Source organism: Papaver somniferum, chromosome 2 (assembly GCF_003573695.1).
Source record: "Papaver somniferum cultivar HN1 chromosome 2, ASM357369v1, whole genome shotgun sequence".
NCBI classification, from domain to species: Eukaryota; Viridiplantae; Streptophyta; class Magnoliopsida; order Ranunculales; family Papaveraceae; genus Papaver; species Papaver somniferum.
Window position 1 is genome coordinate 83,557,161 of NC_039359.1, and position 23,820 is coordinate 83,580,980.

General features: G+C 38.8%; 2 protein-coding genes across 4 annotated transcripts; one reads left to right on the forward strand and one right to left on the reverse strand.

The window, feature by feature from the left end:
• Positions 1-9,441: 9,441 nt before the first annotated feature.
• LOC113348228 (protein NETWORKED 1D-like) lies at positions 9,442-19,696 on the forward strand. 3 transcript variants are annotated; one of them, XM_026591935.1, is made up of 6 exons: positions 9,442-9,760; positions 10,838-10,910; positions 10,993-11,122; positions 11,609-11,998; positions 12,440-18,135; positions 18,354-19,696. In XM_026591935.1, the coding sequence occupies exons 3-6, from the start codon at positions 11,050-11,052 to the stop codon at positions 19,431-19,433; spliced, it is 7,239 nt and encodes a 2,412-aa protein (XP_026447720.1). In that variant the 5' UTR covers positions 9,442-9,760; positions 10,838-10,910; positions 10,993-11,049; the 3' UTR covers positions 19,434-19,696. The 3 variants fall into 3 exon arrangements, with proteins under 3 accessions (XP_026447720.1, XP_026447721.1, XP_026447719.1); XM_026591936.1 differs by lacking the exon at positions 9,442-9,760 and adding an exon at positions 10,407-10,705; XM_026591934.1 differs by lacking the exon at positions 9,442-9,760 and adding an exon at positions 10,407-10,705 and having other exon boundaries at positions 10,838-11,122.
• A 663-nt stretch (positions 19,697-20,359) lies between these two features.
• LOC113348229 (berberine bridge enzyme-like 25) lies at positions 20,360-22,312 on the reverse strand. The gene has a single exon (XM_026591937.1). It carries the CDS (start codon positions 22,206-22,208, stop codon positions 20,634-20,636), a length of 1,575 nt encoding a protein of 524 aa, XP_026447722.1. The 5' UTR covers positions 22,209-22,312; the 3' UTR covers positions 20,360-20,633.
• Between the last annotated feature and the right edge of the window lie 1,508 nt (positions 22,313-23,820).

The window sequence follows — 23,820 nt, forward strand, 5'->3', positions numbered from 1 at the left end:
AGGCTGACCGTTGGCCTGTTTTCCGATCCCTCATTTTTAAAATAAATAAATAAATAAAATGCATTTCTTCGTTTCTTTTTGATGGGAAGGTTAAAATATATTAATTATAGAAAATATAGTACAATCGGTTTACAATTTCATTTTTATCAAAAATATTCGAGCATGAGGTAAATCTTTCAAAATTATCTTGGTTTCCTGCAAAGTGTTTTCTGTTGTCCAAGGAATTTATGTGCTTTCCTCGTTGACGTTGTCTGCCAGGGATTTTCAATCGGTGACTACTGAAACGCTTGACAAAATATTTTCTTTTAACGATGTAACTGCCTTTAACAAGGATTTGGTTAATTTCCTCATGAAAAGTTGAAGACGCCCACTCCGATCCCGCTGATATGTGCGTGAAAGTCTCATGGTACGATGAATAAAGAACAAAGGCATAACCCATCGAGAGATCTTATTTCTTAAAAGAAGCGTCGATAAATTTTAAGGGGAGAATTTATCCAATCTGTGTTTATGTAGGACCATTTATATCTGATTGAAGTCGCCTTCTGGAGGTTTGTTTCCTTTTGAATAATTTTAGGGGGAGAAGATTGCATATATCTATTGATCTGATCAATTAGATTAATCATATCTGGGTTTATTCTCTCGGAAACAACCAAGCATCTATGTTCCCAAATGAACCAAATAATGGTGGCTATTTTTTCCGCAAATTGAACCAACTTTGGGTCTGATAGCCAACCTTTAACCCCAAGAATTAATCAAGTTTGTATTACTTCTCGAAATTATATTTTCTAGAAAAAGACCGAACCAAATAGCTCTAGCAAAAGGACACGATCTGAAGAGATAATGTTCAATTCCTGTTCTTGAGAATTACACACCTGGCAATGAGGATCGATATCTGGATTATGGGCACCAAGTCTGGAAGAAGTTGGAAGAGCTTTTAGTGTTAATTTCCAAATAAATAGTCTTATTCTTAGGATTACCTGAATTTTCCAAACTTTTTCCCAGGAAAAATCCATTGAGTTATCACTATCTTGATCTTGCTTTACTAGAAAATTGTAGATATTGTTAAGCGAGAAATTTACTGAATGATGATGCTTCCATCTAATTTATCTTGCTCTTGTCTCCTTGGAGTTATAACTTGAATTTTTTTTTGTTCTCTGGATGAAAGTATTTGTTCGGTTTTCCCTGATCCCATTTATTTTCTTCAGTTATTAGCTCTTGAATCATTTTTGGTGTCGGTTTTTGTAAATTAGATGGTTGGGAGATTATATTCGCATTAGGAATCCATCGGTCCTCCCATATTTTCGCAGACGCTCCATTTCTGACTTGCCAGACAAAATTCCTTTTGATCAGGTTTAAAACTTTTGGATGCTAGTCCAAATCCACGATAAGTTCGAGGTTCTGGAGGCTTTTAATGGGCACTTGGAAAATATTTAGCTTTAATAAGTTAGACCCTTAATTGATCTTGTTGGGTAATAAGTCTACTGGCAAGTTTTGTGAGAAGCGCTATGTTGAATTAGTGAAGGTTTTTAATTCCTATCCTTCCTTGAGAAATAGGCTTGCATATGCTGGTCCAAGCTTTGATGAACCCGCCCTGTCTTTTTTGCCCGTATTTTTTCCACCAGAAGTTTCTTTGGATACGATCTAGTTGATCCAAAATTTCTTTAGGGAGAACAATCACTTGCATTTGGTAAATTGGGTAGGCTTGGAGAACGGGTTTTACTAAACTGTCCTACCAGCTTGAGATAGGAGTTTAGATTTCCAGCGTTGTAGAGTGAAGTAATATTTTTGTAGGAGAGGCTCAAAGTTTGTTTTTCTATTCTTATCAAAGAAGAAGGGGGTGTCAGGATATATATCATTTTTACCTGCCTAGTTTGGGATCTAAGACCATTATTAGGGGCCTATGACTATAAGACAAAAAAAATATTTTGAAGTAAAAAGGAAATACCTTTATTCAACTATTTTACTAAATGGAAAAATTACCCCTGATTAATTAGTGCTAATTTTTCAGATTAAGTGATGTTTAATCAAGTTAACCCTGAAATCAACTATCATTGATTCATTACCAAAACTTGAATATTTTTTTTTGTTTTGTTTAAAAACTCGACCCAGAATCAGATGATGTTAGTGCAGTTGTAGAACGATTCTGGGTTGAATTTTTTCAATTGACGAAGAAAACCCAGGATCGGTTTTTGTAAATATCCACATACACCTATTATCATACACGGAGTTTATAAAAGTCCACATGATCCGATTGTGACATAATTTTAGAAACAAAATATTCACTACATGGTTTAGGAAATTAGCGCATTACATATATAGGACAATTCAGTATGCGAATTCCTGAATGTGATACATCAATACATAGTCAATAAACCTCCGAGCACGACGATGCAACACCGCATATTACTTGTGGTGAATGAACTTCTTTTGCCCATTACGAACCATATGACGTTGAATCATCCCACCCGTAATTAAATCAATTATTCGATGTTGTATGCAAACATTAACGATGAGATAGGTATTAAAATATAGGATTGCTCACTTTTTCAAGACGAGGAGCTTGTGGACTATGGTCGTTCACCATTTTTTTAACTTTAACATATTCTCGCATTGAGATTTTTGTGTATGGGAATCAAAAATCTAAGTCTCTCCATTTACGGTTTTTTGGATTAGTGGTGCGCTCATAATAGAACTCTTTCACTTTCTTCCACAACATTGAATATAGTTCTTTGGCATGTTCGTGGAAGACGTGGATGAAAGATTTCACGAGTTGCATATCTTCTTCCGGATCCCATTCCATTTTCTATGCTCGGTGTGTGATGCGGGAGTGGCTCAAAGAGGTTGTCCTTATATAGATAAAGACTCAATGACTATTTTTTTCGAACTCAATTCATACAATCGATTTTCAGGAATGTCCACATAGACCGATTTTGGCCTTGCAAAATCATATAAAATATGCCTCTCAATAATCGGTATTTAATATTGCACTTCTAATACGATTCTTCTCAAAAAAAAAAATACATAAAAAGTGCCACTTTTCCTTACTAAAATCGGATTATATAGGATGCCCACATAGACAGATTATGAAGGTTGTCAAAATTCCGGGTTTTTGTTTTTTCAAAATCAGTCTTTAACGATACCCACATAAATCGATTCTGAACACCTACAAAAAATGTGAATGAAATTCTTAGAATCGGTCTATGTGGTGCACTCCTAAAACCTGATTCTCAAATCTTACCCATGGAGAAATTGAAGAATAAAATTTTATATAGGTAAACGTAAACTGATTCTTGCTAAATAAATTGCCAGATCCTGCATTTTTTGCACGAGTTGGTTCTTTTGTCGCATCTTAGGGAAACACAAACAATTTTAAGACATAAGTTTTGACTCGGTCATTCATAAACTAGAGAACATGACCAAACATAATTTGACAATAAGTTTAATACATAGGTTTTGACTCCATGATTATCCATACTTAAAGACATAAGTTTGGAAAACAAAGAAACCATGCATTCATCAATATCCCCACCACAACCACATCCAGTACCACGACCACCTCGTCCTCGTTTAGCATGTCTTTCTCCACCGGTATCATGTTGGGCACTGCTCGATTTAGCTTGAGGTACATGTTCGGACTGGTTTTCCTCTTCTTTTTCTTTGTTGTCCACTGTTAATGGTGGAAAGTGAGATTGGTCCTACACGTCCTAGTCACAACAATGACAACACCTTCCTAGAATAGTATGAGAGAGAGCCTGCTTTTCATTGTACTATGTCTTTCCTTTTATATGCTTTTTCCAAAACCTTTCTTCTCATGACATCATGCCACATGTCATAGGAGTTTCCTTATTTATAATTATTGCGATTCCTCCTAATGTGACCTTCTACTTCTCTAATAATCTCTTCCTTGTCCTTTATACTTTATGAATATATATTCTATTAGGCTTGGGATTTAGTCCCCAAGCCCCCTATGCTTCATGATAGGTATATCTTCCCTTTAGGGGATCCCCAGCCCTGCTAAGGGGTAAAATATTTTCATATATCAACGTTAGTCCCCTGTCTATTGGGTTAATTATCAAAGAACCCGATAGTTAACTGACTTCCTTATGTGCGCCCCCTTGGGAACAAGAAGAGTTCCTTTTATCAACCCCACACCCACTACGACGGTTGGTTTCTACGCGACGTGCTAGAAACCTTTTCAATTTTCTTTCAGTTATTTCACCTTTTGTAACTGCCACGTTATCTTTCCTCAATATCGCCTATACATACGTCCTTCAAGTTATTTCTTCACAATGGTCGACACGTTCCTCCCACGGATTATATTCTCATTCCTCGCCTTTTTAACCCTTCCGCACTACCTTACCCTCCTGCACCCGGATGGCTCATGCATGTATCTCGAACCGGAGGAGCAAACCACCTTGTCGTTCAAGAAAGTCCCGTGTATGGATATTCACCGTGGTGTTTATAGTCTTCCTATTATCGAGATCCGTTCCACTATTGTAACGCCGTCCATATGGACGCACTAGGTATCTTATATCCTTTACAACCCCGGCTATGTAGCCATTCTTCGTTCAGCGGGAATCGAGGAAGCTATAAACTTGTCTCATCATTGGGAACTGGTTAGATGCAAATGTGATACGACTTTGCTATCGTTGAGAGCCCCCTGTCCATACTCTGTTCTTTGTGTGTGGGGAGGCTACTATCGTCCTTGAGGATGTAGTCGCGCTTACACGACTGCCCGTTCATGGAACTTTATGATGAGGCGGCTATCTTCAAGGATTTTAATGATGAAGACAATGAGTTGTGGACTTATTTACTAGATTGCAAAGATGACCGGCGCAAGGAGCAGGCGAGGAAAAATCAGTTGCTTACAAGTCCAAGGAAGGGGGGAAAGCCTAAAGCCACTGATCAGAAAGAAAAACTGACTCCCGCGGCCAAGGGAAAGTCCAAGGTAAGTTAGAGTAAGAAACTCCCTTCACCATGCCCAACATGTGAGCGCTTACTTGCCAGTTCTATCCGTGCCCATGAGGCGCTTCATGGCCCGGCTGTCGCGTCTGCGCGGGCTGCCACTCCTGATTTTGTTATTAAACATCACAGACGCGCCACTTTCCCCCTTTGGATCAAATACTGGGATCCTATAAGTTGGATGGTAAGAAGGTCGAGCCTCCCCTTAGAAAAGAGGAGAACCCTCGCGCCGAGTTGGCGGCCTTCATTGATGTCGGGACACTATTAAGAGCGAGCTTATGCCCATGGCTATATTGATGTCGCGTGGCGTTTCTTTTCCTCTAGTTTCAATGTTTTAGGAGGCCTATTGTCAGTTGGATCTGCTTTTCCATGATATTCATAGAGTCAACGCAGTTCATGAGGTCGAGACTTTTGTTCCTGCTTCTTTTATGGAGGCGTGGTCCTGAGAACATCTTCCTGAGTATGATCCCGAGCCTAATGTATTAGAGGTTCATCGTGAAGAGGAGGTTCAACATGATGATGGTGCTATCGTTACAAGTATTGGCACTTATAGTTATCTGAGAATATCACTTTGGCGCGGTAGAGGAAAGCTGACTAAGGGTTAATATAGCGAAGTTCATGGATGTAGCTAAAGATTTCGAGCCTTTTCCTTACCATGATGGTTGTTCCGGCCCAGCACATTATGATTTTACGTCTCCGCTGGAAGGCTCGAATTTGGATTCATCACAAGTTTTGTTAGCATCGTATTTTGACTCGGTGATGGCAGTGTTGCCCGGTTACCTCCCTGGTAAGTTCATGGTGATGTCTTATAACCCCGTCCGCGTATCCCGACAAGTGGGGTTCGACCAAGGAGTTCCTCGCCCCTTTCTGCCCTTTTCTGATTCTGGCATTTTGGAAATCCGCTCTAGATTGGATCGTTTTATCTTCAAGGGACCAACTCGCCTGAGTGATTATAGGATTAGCCTTTCTTTCCAACAACCTATACCTTAGCGCCTTTTAGACGTAAATGAGGCGGCCCATGAATATCAAGATCACATTCGTTGTCGCAAACTGAATTTCGTCTTCCATGAACCGGATTCCCCTCTTTTTTATGACTTTTGAGGATCTCAAATTATTGCACGCGTCTGGCCGTGTTAAAATGAATGATAAGGTGGCTGAGGAGCACGGTCTCAAGTCAGGTACTAAAGGTCTTCCTTTGGAACCGTTAGTAACTTCTTGGGCTCTGCCTGAGGGGGCAAACCTATCAGAAGAAAGAAAGGCGGAAAACCTCCCTCTGTTAGAAAGCCTGTTGCGCTTCATATTCCAAGGTTGTCGCCAGTTCTCCATCGCAGGTATTTTTTCTATTTAGCGTTGCTATGTATTTTCCTCTTCTTTTCTTTTTTTGCGTATTTTGCAAGAGCGGGTGTTGCTTTCTCAGGGAGTTCCTTTATCCGATCCCGTGGGGGTGGAAACCTCCTTCATATTTGATGGAGGAGTACCTTAACATGCCTTAGTCTGATTGGTCTCCGAAGAGTCTAGATAAAAAGGCTATACGTGACGCGGCTATATTATCTAGTACCCACGCTTGTTCCTATGTTGATGCTGTTGATAAAATTACTAATAAAGTAACTGAGAAGAAGATACTTAGCTCAAAATAATGTTGTTGATGTTGCTGCACAGAGAATGTAGAGGCACGTAGACTACGCTGTCCTAAAGGCAATATCGCCTGCCACTCCTCTGAGATGCTACAGCAGTTGGCGAGTCACCTCCAGGATACAACTACAGTTAGTACCCCTCAATGTAGCATACAATGAGGGTACCCTTAGAGCTTGGCAGAACTTAAAACAGTAGAAGAGATGTTTATAGAAAAACTGAGGGAGAGTAGAAGAGATATTTCTCTGTGGTGTGTATTCTGAGATTACAACTACTCTCTTATATAGTGTTTGTGTAGTTACAAACAAGAAAGAAAACCCATGCGTATGACAGGAAAAACTGGTTATGTTGGGTTAAAGATAGTGCAAGAAAAGTTGTTTTGACAGGCATGGAGCAGTGTGTTGCTGCCAAGCCAAATACGTACATACAAGAGAGCCAGGACAAAACACGTACAGACAAAGAAGCAAAGACAAGCACGTTCAGACAAAGAAGTCAGGAGAAAACTCGTGCAGACAAAGAAGCCAAGACAAGCACGTTCAGACAAAGAAGTCAGGAGAAAACTCGTGCAGACAAAGAAGCCAAGACAAGCACGTTCAGACAAAGAAAAGATTCTTCTACTTGTGTGGAAAACACGTACCAAAAATTTCAGCAAAAAGATAGGAACCCACACCCAAACGGACGGGCGGCGGCGTGCGTGCTTCTGTGCGAAGCACCGCGCGTACGGGAAAGGCAACCTTGCCCTAGTCTAAGCCTCCCCCCAAGCACAAAAGTCTAATGACCCAAGGGCCATGCCCTTATAGCCAACTCTATGGTATTTATGTCTAAAACTCTTTAGATTTTAGTCAATGTGGGACTATTGTTTTATCTATTCAAAAGAAAAAACAACTAATGGACAATAGGTCTAGGGATCAAAACATAGTCCATGGAAAAATTGGTAATTTTAAAGCGTTTTTTCTAACAGATGCCTCACCTATGTTTCCTGTACAGACTCAGAGGGGTGCTGATGGTAATTTTTCACAGCCTCAGCAAGATGCTAGTGGTAGTCCGACTCCTTGATTCGTGGATCGTTTATAGGGTCTTGGTGTCACATTTTCGAAAGGTTCTGGATGGTAGTCCGACTCCTTGATTCGTGGATCGTTTACAGGGTCTTGGTGTCACATTTTCGAAAGGTTCTGGATGGGTATCTCCGCGCTTGTTCGTATCCTCGGTTAATCCATTACGAGCAGAAATCATTCATGTTAGGGGTCAGGCTCTGGAGTTTGCCAGTGACGTATTGGATTCACTGAGTCCTACCACGTCGACTCGTTTGGTTATGGGTGGGTCTTCTGCTCAAGTGACACCTCGGTCAAATTTTCATGAAGGTAACTGCCCATCCTCTGTCTCACACGTGTCTCGTTATTTAATTCATGGTGTCTTTTTTTTTCTTCTATATGGTCAAAGCTACATGGTCTTTCTGGTTCCTCGGCTTCTCGGTCAAAGCTACATGGTCTTTCTCCTGATCCTCATATTTCCGAGGTTGGCCTCTCCTCCCTCTCTCTCTTTTATTAGGTGTTTTCTGTTTGTTTTATTGTATTGTTGTTTCTTACGTACCACGTTCTTTATGTCTTTCTCTTTTTTTTTTTAGGAACATGGGTGTTAAGCGTAAAGATTATGTCAAGCAAGATGGTTCTAGTAGTGTGATGGTGGGAAACGCGTTAATCTTGATGGTAATGGATCTGCGAAGCGCGTTAAACTTGATGGGGATGGATCTGTGCCGGCTGGGCGTCTGGAGAAGCGTTCTATGCTCTTCTGATTCGTTGTTAATCCCTGGGGATGTTAAATTTCTTTTCTCGACAGCGGTAATACTGTCGAGGCTGGTGTTGAGCAACAAATACATTTATAAATTAAGGAATGCAATTTTTACAAACCGTGGCTAAAATGTTCATAAACTGATTCTTTTGAATCAAACCGATTTTCCTTCAATTGTGTCTTGCATACTTCCATGAGAATATAAATAATTGAACAACTCTATAAGTAACACAATTAGATTCATTTGAGTATTATTTGTCGTTCAAAATGTTGAACAAATCTAACATTTTGATGATACGTTCCTCTTATAAGACTCTATATTCCTACCAAAAATGAGCACAATTTGAGACGTATAACACCACCATTTACCTCTTTAAATACCAGCCGTAAAAAGTTAACGGTTGAAATTAAAATCCGTAGATGATGAGGTTTGGTATCTCGAATCGTGCTCATTTTTTATAGGAGTGTAAAGTCTTATAAGAGGAACGTATCATCAAAATGTTATATTCAAATTTATTGTCGTTTGGATTTTACAGCGAAAATGACTCAAATCATATATGATAATGTCCGTGAATCATTCCTCATGATGAATTTTGGCTATTATTTTTTCATGTTTACGATGAATTCGAGGACTAAAATAAACACCGAATTTTTGAAAATTTACCATTAGACCTTTGAAGCAGATGTGGAGCCTTTCCATTTGGAATGTACGATTGTCATGTGACACGCCCAAATTTTAGCAAGAAAGTGAAATTGAACTTGATTCCGGGGCATATAACTTAAATTTGTAAAGTCCAATATGATACCATGCCTTGTTACAATGTTGAGTTGACTCTTCTTTACCGTTTGACAAAATTGAGTTGACATGGCAATAATTTAGTCGTTGAAGTCCTTACAGAAAGAGCAACACCGACTGCAGTACGTAAGACATCACGCTACAGTAAATATTATGCCAAAAGAGCCATTTTGCGTATGAGTGGTGAGTTTATGTATGTTGGGTCTTATGTTTGTCCATTGTCGAGTTCAACTCACTTGTGGTGGTTTATCTTGACACTCCATCAATGTAGTCAACAACTCAACATCTCTCAATAATATCACCAGCTAAGAAATATATTCATGTCAGAATAAAATGACCAGCTACTTCAACATCATTAATGCTACCACTGTTTTATCAAAATATAGTTCTGCCATGTTATTATTATCATCAACTGGTTTATATGATGATGATCATGATCCACTTTCAGAAGAAGATGATCTTCAACTTCATAGAATACTAAATCAGGAATCAGGAATGATTTATAGTATGTCCATTCCTCGTATCGGACTCTCAATAGCGAATTGGTATCGGACTTCCGTGCCGGTGTGCCGGTAAAACAGAGTATGTAAATATTTTGATTCTTACTTCTTAGCTTTGAATAGTTGATGTTTGTGCAATTTATTCTTCTTCCTTTTTGAGTTTTATATGTTTGATTAAATTCCTCAATGTGATTCTCTTCTTCTTACCCTGAAATTGAAGTCAACTCTTGCATGATAGACTTTCATTTCAATTTCATTGAGCTAACCTTAGTGGAATCAAATCATGATATTGAAATCAAATTTCCAGAATTACACTGGACTTGATAACACTAGAAATGAAAAGAAAGGGAAGAGATAAAATTAGTGTCCCTTTCTTTCACTTTGATCTTGACTTACTCCTACCAATCTGCTTCTACTTTGAAGAGGGAATAGACAAAAGGATGAGTGCTGGTAGAAATCTAGAGTAGTTGGAATATTTCCTGCATTTTACTGACCCCAATCCACCTGACTAAATCAATGAAAATCGCAAAATAAAACTATGCTAAAGAGGTGGGGGCACAAGCAAAAATCACCAATATTGGAACACCCTATTGGTGTTTTAAAGGGTGGGGCAAGTGCCCCACCATAGTATATTAAATCTGTCCCTTTGAAATACTAGTGTGGATTTGATGTTAATATTTTTTTGGGTTAATTATCATGTTGTCTGTTTCTTTTGTTTTTGTAAACGATTATCTTGTGTGCTGACTGCTTGTTGAGAACCATTGTTGAATCTTGAGATTAAGGCTTGCTGGCTTGGATTATTTTATTTCTTCCTCATCATGGGTTCTTAAACAACTGGCTCGTTGACTAATTTTAACTTCAAAAGAATGATTATTTGATTGTTTATATGGGATCACCCAATAGTTGGCTACTTTGGGTTGCTCCAATATGCATATATGCAATTGCAACTTTTCATAATTTCATTCTTTTGCAACTTAAACAAACATGCTGTTAGTTTCATAGTGTCTATCTACTGGTTTGCCACTATGTAAGGACAAAAACAAACATGTGTTTCTTGCTTGATTAAACATGCTGTTAGTTGTGTAACTTGTTTTACACCGTTTGACTTGTCAGTTATGAAGAATCAAAAGATCAATGATTTGTAATTTGTACTTTGTAGGGTTCGATTTCAAGTATGAATAGAGCTGTCTTGATCTTGGGGATCATGAGTACGATATCATTTTGGTGTATAGGTACAAGGAGTAACTACTAAATTTGGGTGGTTTTTGAAACCTTTATTTGGTTGTTTTTCTTAATCGTTCGATCAAATTTCAGTGTTTTGTGTAAACAAAAGAAAAGAAGAAGAGATATTTTTGGTGTTCTCGTTTAAGCATGATGACCTTAAAACGCAAGTACTCATGGTGGAGTCCAAAGCATTCAAAATGGCTTCAGGGAAATCTTACAGGTACATATTGGTTTCCTCTTTTCGGTTTTGTTTTGCATCTTTTGTTTGAGTTATGAATATTTTTGTCGAGGAATAGTTCAATTGTTGTCTTTGAGCTATGGTAATTAGAAAAATTTGTATTCTTGTAGTGTTTGGTATGATTTGATTGGAGTCGCAATCTCCAGCAAGAAATTTTAAATTCTCAATATGAAGTTAATGTTGTTTTATGTTTTATCAATTATCTCCCTTAGAGTTGTAGTGACTAGTGTAGATTTAGGCTGTAACAGTGCTGGTTGTCCAACTATTAAATTCCCAACCCATCTATTCCAACAAATAGCAGAATTTGGTGTACTCGAGTCAAGCAATGTAGTATTGATTTTTACGATCTTCAAAATTCAGCTAAACACGAAATCCCTTTAATGTTGCACCACTTTGGGTTTCATAGTCATAAGTCTCGCTTTTGGTTTGCTTACAACTAAAAAATATGCAATTACCTACTTGATACAGATATGGATGCAAAAGTAACTGTGATGGCCAATCTCATAAAAGAGGATGCAAATTATTTCTCAAGAAGGACAAGGATGTATCACAAGAAGCGACCTGAGTTACTGAAACTGGTTGAAGAATCTTATCTAGCATATCGGGCTCTAGCGGAAAGATATGATAATGCAATAGGGGCACTTCACCAGGCTCGTAAGACTACGTTAGATGTTTTTCCATACCAAATTCCCTTCAGTGTTGATTCATCTTCCTCTCCTGATGGTTTGCACAAGGAAGGTTCAGGTCTTTCTCCATCGCAATCTCGTTCCGCTGGCAAAAAAAGACCCGGACAGGTAAAACGCAAGTACTCATGGTGGAGTCCGAAGAATTCAAAATGGCTTCAGGATAATCTTACAGGTAAATATTGGTTTTCTATTTCCGATTTCATTTTTTGAGTTATGAAATCTTCTGTCTATCAGTAGTTCAAATATTTTGTCTATAAGCTATTGTTATTAGCACTTGTTGTGTTTAGTATGATTCATTGTAGTTTCCATCTGCAGCAGGCAGTAAATATATAGGCTGTAAGAATGCTGAATGCTATTTGTCCAACTATCAAATACCGAACCCTTTTATCTATTCTAAGCATGTCAAACAACAAACAGAATTCTGTGTCCTCGAGTCAAGCAATGTAGCACTAATCTAAGAGCTGCAAAACTGAGCTAAGCACGAAATTCCTTTTAGTGTTTCCAGTTCTGTAGTAGAATTTAGGCACAGCACTTTGGTTTCGTAAATGTAATTCTGAGACAAGCTATTTGTTTGTTTATTACTAATAAATATGACATTACCTACTTGAAACAGATATGGATGCAAAAGTAACTGTGATGATCAAGCTCATAAAAGAAGATTCAAATCATTTTTCAAAAAGGCCGAAGATGTATTACATAAAGCGATCTGATGAGTTACTGAAACTGGTGGAAGAATCTTACCGAGCATATCTGGCTCTAGGGGAAAGATATGATTATGCAACATGGGCACTTCGCCAGGCTCATAAGACTATGTTAGAAGCATTTCCGAGTCAAATTTCCTTCAATAATAATTCACCTTGCTCGGGCTCTCCTGCTGCTGAAGGGTTTATACTGCCACAGCCAATACGTGCATTTTTGTACCCTGATGGCTTGCACAAGGAAGGTTCAGGTCTTTCTCCAGCGCAGTCTTGTTCTGCCGGCATAAAAAGACTCAGACAGGGAAATTATCTATTTGGGTCAGGAGGAGGAGCAGAAGAACAGGCGAAGTTCGCCAAAAGAAAAGTGACGAAGGACCAAAACACTTGTGACAAAGATAATGATCCTAAGGTGCTCACTGAACAAAAGGTCAAACAGCGCAAACAAAATTCAAAAACTGGTTTATCTGGACAGAATATCAAGACAGGGTTCATGTCCGAGGATGAATTAGTTGGGAAAGTTGATGATGTAGTTCTGAAACTAAAGCAACTGATCGCAAAGTTACAATCTGGAAATAAAGCTAGCCTTCAGTACCAAAAGAGTTTGGAAAAAGTATCTAATATGAAATCCAGAGAACTAAGCGAGCAGGCAATTAAAGAAGAAAGTGAATTTGGAACTTTAACACACTCTTTCTCTAAGGCTGGAGCAGGGGTAACCAACTGTTTAGAATGCTTAGAGAGTTTATCTGATCTAGAGACCAAACTTTCACATTCCCAAGAAGATGCCGCAGTCCTGAATGAGCGGGCAAGTAAATCTGAAACAGAAGTTCAAATCCTAAAGAAAAACCTCACCAGATTAGAGGGTGAAAATGAAGCTGCTATTCTTCGAGATAAGCAATGCTTGGAGAAGATATCAAAATTGGAGACTAAACTCTCTCGTGCTGAGGATGAAACTAGAAGACATATCGAGAGAACCAAAGTTCTTGATGAAAAAAACTTGTCTTGTACCATGTCGATTAAGAAGTTGCAAGATGAAGTCTTGTGCTTGAAGGAAGCAGAAGAGGCCGGACTACAGAATGAGCAAGTATTGGTAGAGCGAGCAAGTAAAGCTGAAGCAGAAGTTCAAATCCTAAAGCAAGACCTCACCAGATTAGAGGGTGAAAATGAAGCTGTAATTCTTGGACATAAGCAATGTTTGGAGAAGATATCAAATTCGGAGACTCAACTCTCTCATGCGGAGGATGAAATTAGAAGACATATCGAGAGAACCAAAGTTCTCGATGAGAAAAACTTGTCTTGTACCATGTTGATTAAGAATTTGCAAGATGAAGTTTTGTGCTTGAAGGAAGCAAAAGAGGCTGGAGTACTGAATGAGCAAGTATTGGTAGAGCGAGCAAGTAAAGCTGAAACTGAAGTTCAAATCTTAAAGAAGGACCTCACCAGCTTAGAGGGTGAAAATGAATCTGCTATTCTTCAATATAAGCAATGCTTGGAGAAGATATCAGATTTGGAGACTAAACTCTCTCATGCTGATGATGAAACTAGAAGACATAATGAGAGAGCCAAAATCCTTGACGAGGAAAACTTGTCTTGTTCCATATTGATTAAGAATTTGCAAGAAGAAGTCTTGCTCTTGAAGGAAGCAGAAGAGAGTCTTAAAGAACAAGTTGAGCTTCTTTTGGGAGAAAGAAATGCTTTTCAGCAAGTGATATACTGTCTTAAAGAAGAAATAAATGCATTGAATGTGCAGTACCATGGTGTTGTGGAACAAGTAAAGCATGTTGGGTTGAAACCAGATTCCGTTGAGTTGTCTGTGACGAGCTTACAACAGGAGAATTCTGAGATGAAAGAGCTGTACCATGAGGCGAAAGAAGAAAATGCATCTCTTTTGGCGAAGATGGAGCAAATGGAGAAGTTGCTGCAAAATAATGCCCATTTAGAAGCTTCTCTTTCAGATGTGAATGCAGAGTTAGAAGAGTTGAGGAGAAAACTAATGGCAGTGGAAGAAACCAGCAAGTCCCTTCATCAAAAAGAATCTAATCTTGTTGCTGAGAAGGCTGCCCTTGTTTCCCAAGTAGAGATTTCTACTGAGAATCTAACAAGACTTGCGGAGAAAAATATCTTCCTTGAGAAATCTCTCTATGATGTTAATGCTGAGCTTGAAGAGTCTCGTACTAAATCAAAGAACTTGGAAGAATCTTTTCACTCTCACAAGAATGAGAGGTTGGGTCTTGTTACCGAAAGGGACACACTGGTTGCCAAGTTAGAAAGCATGCGTGAAAGGCAAGAAGGTCTCGAGAAACGTTGCACAGAGTTGGGTGAAAAACATGTGTCTCTGGAGAATGAGAAAGAGGCAATACGTCATGAAGCCACAGAAGTACAGGGCTTACTGGACCAAGAAATAAAAATGCACGCAAGTGTTGCTCAGAGCAATGAGATCCTTATAGGTAATCTTGTTGCTGAGAAGGCTGCCCTTCTTTCCGAAATAGAGATTGCTGCTGAGAGTCTTGCAAGTCTTGCGGAGAAAAATATCTTCCTTGAAAAATCTCTCAAAGACGTTAATGTTGAGCTTGAAGAGTCTAAGACTAAATCAAAGAGCTTGGAAGAATCTTTCCACGCTCTCAAGAATGAGAGTTTGGGTCTTGTTACCGAAAGGGACATGCTGGTCGCCAAGTTAGAAAGCATGCGTGAAAAGCTAGAAGGTCTCAAGAAACGTTGCACTGAGTTGGGTGAAAAACATGTGTCTCTGGAGAATGAGAAAGAGGCAATACGTCATGAAGCCACAGAAGTACAGGGCTTACTGGACCAAGAAATAAAAATGCATGCACATTTTTCTCAGAGCAATGAGACCGTCATAGGTAATCTTGTTGCTGAGAAGGCCGCCCTTCTTTCCCAAATAGAGATTGCTACTGAGACTCTAGCAAGACTTGCGGAGGAAAACATCGTCCTTGAAAATTCGCTCAATGAGGTTAATGCTGAGTTTGAAGCGTCTAAGACTAAATCAAAGAACTTGGAAGAATCTTTCCACTCTCTCAAGAATGAGAGGTTGGGTCTTGTTACTGAAAGGGACACACTTGTCACCCTGTTAGAAAGCATGCGTGAAAGGCTGGAAGGTACCGAGAAACGTAGCGCAGAGTTGGCTGATCTGGAGAAGGAGAAAGAAGCACTACTTCATGAAGTCACAGAAGTACAGGGCTTACTGGACCAAGAAAAAAAAATGCATGCAAGTTTTGCTCAGAGCAATGAGGTCCGTATAGGTAATCTTGTTGCTGAGAAGGCCACTCTTGTTTCCCAAGTAGAGATTGCTGCTGAGAGTCTAGCAAGACTTGCAGAGAAAAATGCTTTCCTCGAAAAATCTCTCGATGATGTTAATGCTGAGTTTGAAGAGTCTAAGACTAAATCAAAGAGCCTGGAAGAATCTTTCCACACTCTCAAGAATGAGAGGTTGGGTCTTGTTACTGAAAGGAACACACTTATCACCAAGTTAGAAAGCATGCGGGAAAGGAAGGAAGGTCTTGAGAAATACAGCGCAGAGGTGGGTGAAAAACATGTGTATCTGGAGAAAGAGAACGAGGCACTACTTCATGAAGTCACGGAAGTACGGGGCTTACTGGACCAAGAAAAAAGAATGCATGCAAGTTTTGTTCAGAGCAATGAGATCCTTATAGGTAATCTTGTTGCTGAAAAGGCTGGCCTTCATTCCGAAGTAGAGATTGCTTCTGAGAGTCTTGCAAGACTTGCAGAGAAAAATGCTTTCCTCGTAAAATCTCTCGATGAAGTTAATGCTGAGCTTGAAGAGTCTATGACTAAATCAAAGAGCTTGGAAGAATCTTTCCACACTCTCAAGAATGAGAGGTTGGGTCTTGTTACTGAAAGGGACACACTTATCACCAAGTTAGAAAGCATGCGGGAAAGGAAGGAAGGTCTCGAGAAATACAGCGCAGAGGTGGGTGAAAAACATGTGTATCTGGAGAAAGAGAACGAGGCACTACTTCATGAAGTCACGGAAGTACGGGGATTACTGGACCAAGAAAAAAGAATGCAAGCAAGTTTTGCTGAGAGCAATGAGATCCTCATAGGTAATCTTGTTGCTGAGAAGGCCACCCTTGTTTCCCAAGTAGAGATTGCTGCTGAGAGTCTAGCAAGACTTGCAGAGAAAAATGCTTTCCTCGAAAAATCTCTCGATGGCGTCAATGCTGAGCTTGAAGAGTCTAGTACTAAATCAAAGAACTTGGAAGAATCTTTTCACTCTCTCAAGAATGAGAGGTTGGGTCTTGTTTCCGAACGGGACACACTTGTCACCATGTTAGAGAGCATGCGTGAAAGGCTGGAAGGTCTTGAGCAATGTTGCACAGAGCTGGGTGAAAAACATGTGGATCTGGAGAAGGAGAAAGAGGCACTACTTCATGAAGTCACTGAAGTACAGGGCTTACTGGACCAAGAAAAAAAAATGCATACAAGTTTTGCTCTGAGCAATGAGAACCTTATAGGTAATCTGGAGGACCACATTCATATACTGCAGGAAAAGCATCGGTTGATGGAAAATGTACTCGAAAAAGAAGAGGATAAAGCTATGAAAGCTCAGCTGGAGATCTCCATCTGGCAGATATGTGTCCAAAATATCGAAGAGATGAGTTACTCCCTTTTGGTTGAATGCCAGAAACACCTTGAAGCATCCAAGTCATCTGAGAAGCTTATCACAGATTTGGAACAGGAAAATCTCCATCAGCAGTTGAATGTTGATACTTTGTCGAACCAAGTGGACAATCTGAAAATGGGGATCCGTCAAGTGTTGAAGCTACTTAAAACTAATGTAGATTATGCGTGTCCAGATAAACCTGAAGAAGATGAGAGACTTGTTCATCATATTTTGAAGAAGATTGAAGATGTTGTTTGTGAGTTATCCCAATTACAAGATGACAAGCAGCAATTATTATCTGAGAAGTTGGTTCTTGTTACTGTTTTTCAACAACTAATATGTGAGTTGCGAAACTCAAGCTTACTTTATCGAGATGAAAACTCAAAGTTACTTGAAGAAATCAAATCTTTGAGAAATGACTACTCAAACTTGAAGGAAGAAACATGCATGCTAGAAGAGGAAAGCATTTATCTACTCGAGGAAACCATGTTTCTGAGCAACCTTTGTTTAGTTCTGAAGAGTTTTGGTGCTGAACTGAAGAGTTTTGGTGCTGAGAAAGTTGCTGAACTTAAAGGGCTTGGAGAAGGTTTGGAATCCCTAGAAGGAATAAATGATGGTCTCGAGCAGGAAATTAAAATGATACATGAAGGGATTAAAATGGTCGAAGCAGAAAATTTCAATCTCAAAGCCGCAGTTGAGAAGTTGGAAATTGAGCTTAACGCAACAAGGAACCAGAAAGATATGGAGCTCAGACCTGTAGAGGTTTGCAACACGGACCTCGATGATGAACATACTGCAGAATTTGTAAAGCTGAAAGAAAGTCTTTGTGCATTGGTAGGTGAAAATAAAGAAATGAAGTCTGACATGACAAGATATGCACAAGATATGGGTCCTCTGGTCGAGAGTATACATAATCTTGAAGATCTTATGTTTTCACATATAAGCTCCGATTCAGCAGATAGTCAGGAGATTAAGGTAATTTATACTTTCTTTTAAACTGCTCCTTTGATTCTGTCTGAGGATAATAGTTCATTAAAATGCTAGTTCCCAGTTGTAAGATTTTATTAGGTCATGCTATGAGTATGATATATTGTCCATTGTTATCAGGCAAATGGCACTTGGCAAGTTTTCTGTTTAGCTGAAATTGTCCCTGAACTTCATGAGGAACTTTCTATTAATGCCTTAATTTACAGGATGTGGCGAAGCCTCGACATGATAGGAGCTCTCAGCTGAGTGGTGATCAGACTCTCACAATGTCAGTTGGAATCCCTGACTTGCAAGATCTGCAGAGAAGGGTAAAAGCATTTGAAAAGGCACTGATAGAGATGAAGAGACTCATTCAACAGGAAAGCATGGGCGCCAACAATAAGATGAGCAAAGCTGTTCAGGTGGAACCCCAAGAAGTGGAACATAGGGATGGTATCATTGAAGGGAATGAGCTTGAAACTTCTAGCGGTGCAAAGAATGTGATTATAGTGAAAGACATTCCACTCGATCAGGTTGCATCGTCTTCATCTTACGATCACCGACGTGACCTATATGCAACTAGCTTAAGAAGAAGCGCTCCAATTGATGAGCAACAGCTCGAGTCATGGGGCATTGTTGAGAAGGACTGCACCAATCATATGACAGTGAACAATAACCCAAAAGGGGCATCTCCTGTGAGGGAAACTGGTAATAGTGATTGCCTTCAAGAGCACAACTCTTCAACAATTTTACAGGAGGAGAAGGAGATGGTCATCGACCATCTAAAGGTCCCCAAGAGAGTTTCATGGGCACAAGAAGAAGGGAATACACAGAAAGTCCTGCAAAGACTAGCATCCTACAATATGCAACTAAGCAACCTTAAAGGAACTGTGCAAGGATTGAGAAAAAAGGTCAAGAAAATCCCGAAAAGCAGGAGGACAGAAAATTCCGAATATGATAAGGTGGAAGGGAAGCTACAAGAAGTTGGTGAAGCAATCACACAGTTGCTTGATAGCAACAAAAAATTAAGAAAAAATCTAGAAGAAACCGTTCCTGTGAAACTTAATGGAAAGAGTGAGTTAGAGTCGAAAGAAAGCAGAAATGTCTCAGTGGAAGCACAAAAAATGTGTGAGAAGATCCAGTGCCTAGATTTGGAGGTGCAGAAAATGCAGATTGTTCTAATGAAACTTGACAATGAACATGGGGAAGGAACCTCATCAGATCCTGCTAGAAGCTCATCAGCTCCTGCTAGAAGAAAGAGACTTGCACTAAGAGATCTCCTTTATAGTGATAAGGAGAAGCAGTAACCGCAGAATGAAAGACAGACAGGTCTTGTGCATGTACGGGACCTTCCATGTAACGAAACCGAGGTTGGTACATCTACTGTTGTTTGATTATACAACTTGTAAAGACCTCATCTATTAGCTTTCCATTGTATATTTTTCTTCCCTTGATTTACAATTTTCTGAAAATTGAATGTGGTTTATGTGTATAGACTAAAGATGTGTTCCTGGAACAAAATAATGCGTAATTTCTTAATAAAGCTGTGCATTTCTGAGATTGATGCAAACGACCAATTTATGTGGGTAGATTTTATCATTTGATTGTGCACAAATGGGATTTGAGTAGTTCACTTCCTACATTCTCTAGAAGTTTTTGTCTTGACAAACTTATTTACCTAAGCAAATATATCAAGGCATTAACAAATACAGAATTGAGTGCAAGGCATTCGGTGAAGTCTTCATCATCATTTCCTAATGAAGCTTATGAGAAAACAAAGAACAACAAAACCACAAGTATGGTATAACTTGATTTGTTATGTTTATTCATAATTGTGAAATTTTCTTTGAACTTCTTTTGAAAGATCTGGAAATGCTGAATTCATGAGTAGCAGGCTGGCAAACAGTTAGGTTTCCTTTAACAATCATTGACGCTGGCAAACAGTACTCACGTGGTGTTGATGAAAGGCAAACATTACCCCCACGAAATGTCGGTAGCATTCATTCAACTCTTGCTTCTTTCAACTTGTGAGTTTTTGGATATTTTGTTTCTCATCTTTGTACTAGTCATGTTGACAAGTCTTTTTGCATAGTGCATTATCTGCATGGTGCATCCGAACCCGGAAATTCCATGCAACATCCGATTTCGATCCAAAATCCAAACAAATGTAATCTTTTTCACTTCAAATGTAAGTATATAAACTTTATATATTTTTATGTATGGAATTTGTATATGATCAGTACATTTTGGGATAAAAATCCGAACCCAATTTTTATTTACGTATAATATTTTGGAATTTTCAGACATCCATAGACACAGCATTGGATACCCTGAACCTACAAATGCATTTCAAGCTCATCCTTGTATACAGTAACTTGCTTGATTGACGGAGCACTGACTGGGTAACTTTCGTTATGGAATGGACCAACAATAAAAAGTAAAAGAATATAATCATCTACCTTATGTGCTTACATCTACCACTTTTGTGCTATTTCCTTTAATTTTCTTCAAAATAATCCATCACTTGGAATGCTTTGTTCATTTCTAAAGAAGTTCTCTGGATCAACTATACTCTTAACTTGAACTAATCTTTTGTAGTTGTTCTTGAAATACTTACTTCCCCATGCAGTACCCTGCAAGTAGTTTGCAGATCCATTTCTTGACACACCCAAATCAACATCTCTATAATTGACGTACGCTTCCCTCGGGTTCTTCGAAACGTATGGAGCCATATACTCGTAAAACTTTCTCATCCAGTCTATACGCCTTTCAGTTTCTTCTGGCCCTGGCTCTGTCCATATTGTCAAGTACTGGATTTGAAGTATAGTTCCACTTCTGTGTGGAAAAGGGATCGAAGTCTCTGCAATCTCATCCATAATTCCACCGTAAGGATTCATTGTCATCACAGGTCGAACTCCTTCCTTTAGTATTTTCCATGCCCCTTCCAATGCGGCTACCGGAATGGGCGTCTTCACGTAATCAGATTTTCCCTTAGCGAACCTCTTTGATTGAGTCCTATTCAATAGAACATCTAGAGTTCCGTTGTATGGCATTCCAGCATACCAGAGTACAGACCGAATCCAACTCATTTCGATACAATCTTTACTCTCTAAACCCAGCTCAGGAAATCCCTCTTTCATCACAGGTACGAGAGTCTTAGTATCACCAAGAAACAAAGAAATGAATGAAGCTTTAATCGTTCTACGTTCGTTAGTGCCGACCGGAGCTATGCCAGCTCTAATAAAGAGCTCCCGAGGAAGTTTATGTGCAACTTCTTGCCACCTATATACCAGTGAAGTTAAATCTGCATCATCTCTCAACAATTTCTCTATTCTAAAAACAGTTACAGTTGGTGGGACGTAAACCAATCTGATCTTCCAGGAAAGAATGACGCCAAAGCTCCCAGGAGCGCCTCCTCGTATCGCCCAGAACAAGTCTTCTCCCATGGATTCTCTATCGAGGATTTTCCCGTTAACGTCGACTATCTGAGCATCAATGACATTATCAGCTGCAAGTCCGTATTTCCTTAACAAAGTACCATACCCACCTCCACTAAACAAACCACCAACACCTACAGTAGGACAAACCCCTGCAGGAAACCCAAGAGTTTTGCTTTTCTCTGCAATTCTGTAATAAAGCTCGCCCATAAGCGCGCCAGACTGAACCCATGCAGTTTTGTTTTCAGCATCAACGTTAATTGACCGGAGATTAGACAGATCAAGAATTAGAAATGAAACATCAGATATAGAAGATAAACCTTCGTAGTCGTGGCCGCCGCTTCGAATCTTCATCAGAATTCCATGTTGTTTAGAACAGATCACAGATGCTTGAACGTGGGATTCATCTGAAGGAAGAATTATGAACTCGGGTTTTAGAGTGGTAGATGTTATGAATCTGATGTTGTGCACAGTTGACGTCCATATTGATGAAAATCTTGAACTGTTGGGTGTATAGATTGGTATGAAACCTGTCTTAGAATGGAGTTTAAGGCATTCGAGAAATTTGCCAGTATCGATTGATGTTGTTCCTAATGAAAAACTGAAAAATAACACTGATATCAAAAGTATAGAATATCTCTCCATCTTAAATTTGTTCTGTCTCAGATATTTTATCACTGCCTTTATTTATAGGCTCAGCTTTTATGTAAAGGAATACTACATAGTACTATTCTTTCATGTGTAGCACTGTAGCCTGCTAGAATGTCAAGGATTTTTTTTTTGATATTATATTTATTATTATCCTTGTTTAGTTGTATTTTGTTCTCATTTGATCCGTTTTAGATAAATTGTTGATAAATACAGATATTGCGTCTTTGACCAGTGAACTAAGGTGCATTTTTAAAACGTCATATTTCTGATTATAGAATGAATGTGAAATTGGAAAGGTTAAAAACTCCATGTTCATTATATTGTTTCGTAATCAAGCCGGTAATGGTAGAACTCCCTTTACCTTAATTGAAATGTCAATTTGGAATATGAATGCTCTTTATACGGGTTGAATTCTTGCCATACATGTAGCATAAGAATTGACTTGCAGATGTTATCTCTTTGAATAAAGGTCAATATAAATTGCCTGGCCACAATTAATGCCAACCTACCTTTGGAAAAAATCTTTGGTCATTTCTTTATTCACGTATCTGGTCTGGTAATAAAGACTTGGTTGTGCTCGATCCATGCCATGGTATTGGACCATAGAAAAGTAAACAATTTGACAAAAATCCAAATAAAAGTAGGCTAGGACGCCTTATATTTTCAAAGAGGCAATAAAATCCACGGAGAAACTTGTACAATAGCTGTTTTTGTGAAGTGTTGAATTGTGCGTTTTTCAACCTTCAAAGGAACATCTATATGAGAATATAAATGAAGCACTTGCGTGTTTTTTTACGTGCAATCTTGCTGCCAGCGTGTTCTATAGTTCTATTTTTTTCCGGAAACTCTAAGACTGGGTCTCATAGTCGTTTAACGTAAAATTCACAAAATAAAGGCATGTTAGACGTTAGAAGAGAAGAGGTTTTGTAGATTTCAGTTCCAAATTTTAAAACGCAAAACTATCACTAGTTCATGTGCCTAATTAACTTTGAAAACAGGATTTCAAAGATATAGTTATTTGCCCAAGACATATTAACATAAGAAACCTAGAAACCTGGTATATTTTCAACAAGGCCCCTCACATATAGCTTTTATTGGATGTAAGGAGTGGAACTTTAATCGAATGATGCGGTGTAAGTGTAGTGAAGGGCAGAGCCAAAATTTCTACGTTGGAGATGCAAAAATATGTTTTGAGGTCCAAAAATTTCTACTTTAATCGGTATAAAGTAAGTCACTTAATAGTGGGACGGAGGGAGTATACTTTCAACGGTTGTAAAATGGTAGTTTTAGATTAGATTTGTATTTTCATACTTTCAAATGGACTAAATTAATCTTAATTAGTTAAGGTATTATTATCAAAATAATGTGGGAACTTTTTGACCAACATCTAGAGTCCGCTATTTAGTTACTTTATCCCCGGCGGATTGCTCTCATTAATGTATTATTCCATATTACTTTCTCTCTGATAATCGTTTTCTGATTACGACAGCCTGCATTCCTAAATATTTCAGTTCTCACCGATTTCTCAATTCAATACTTTCTTTATGCAAATATGTAGCCGAAGTAATGACAATCATTGTACGAGGATAGTGACAAAGGTGTTGAA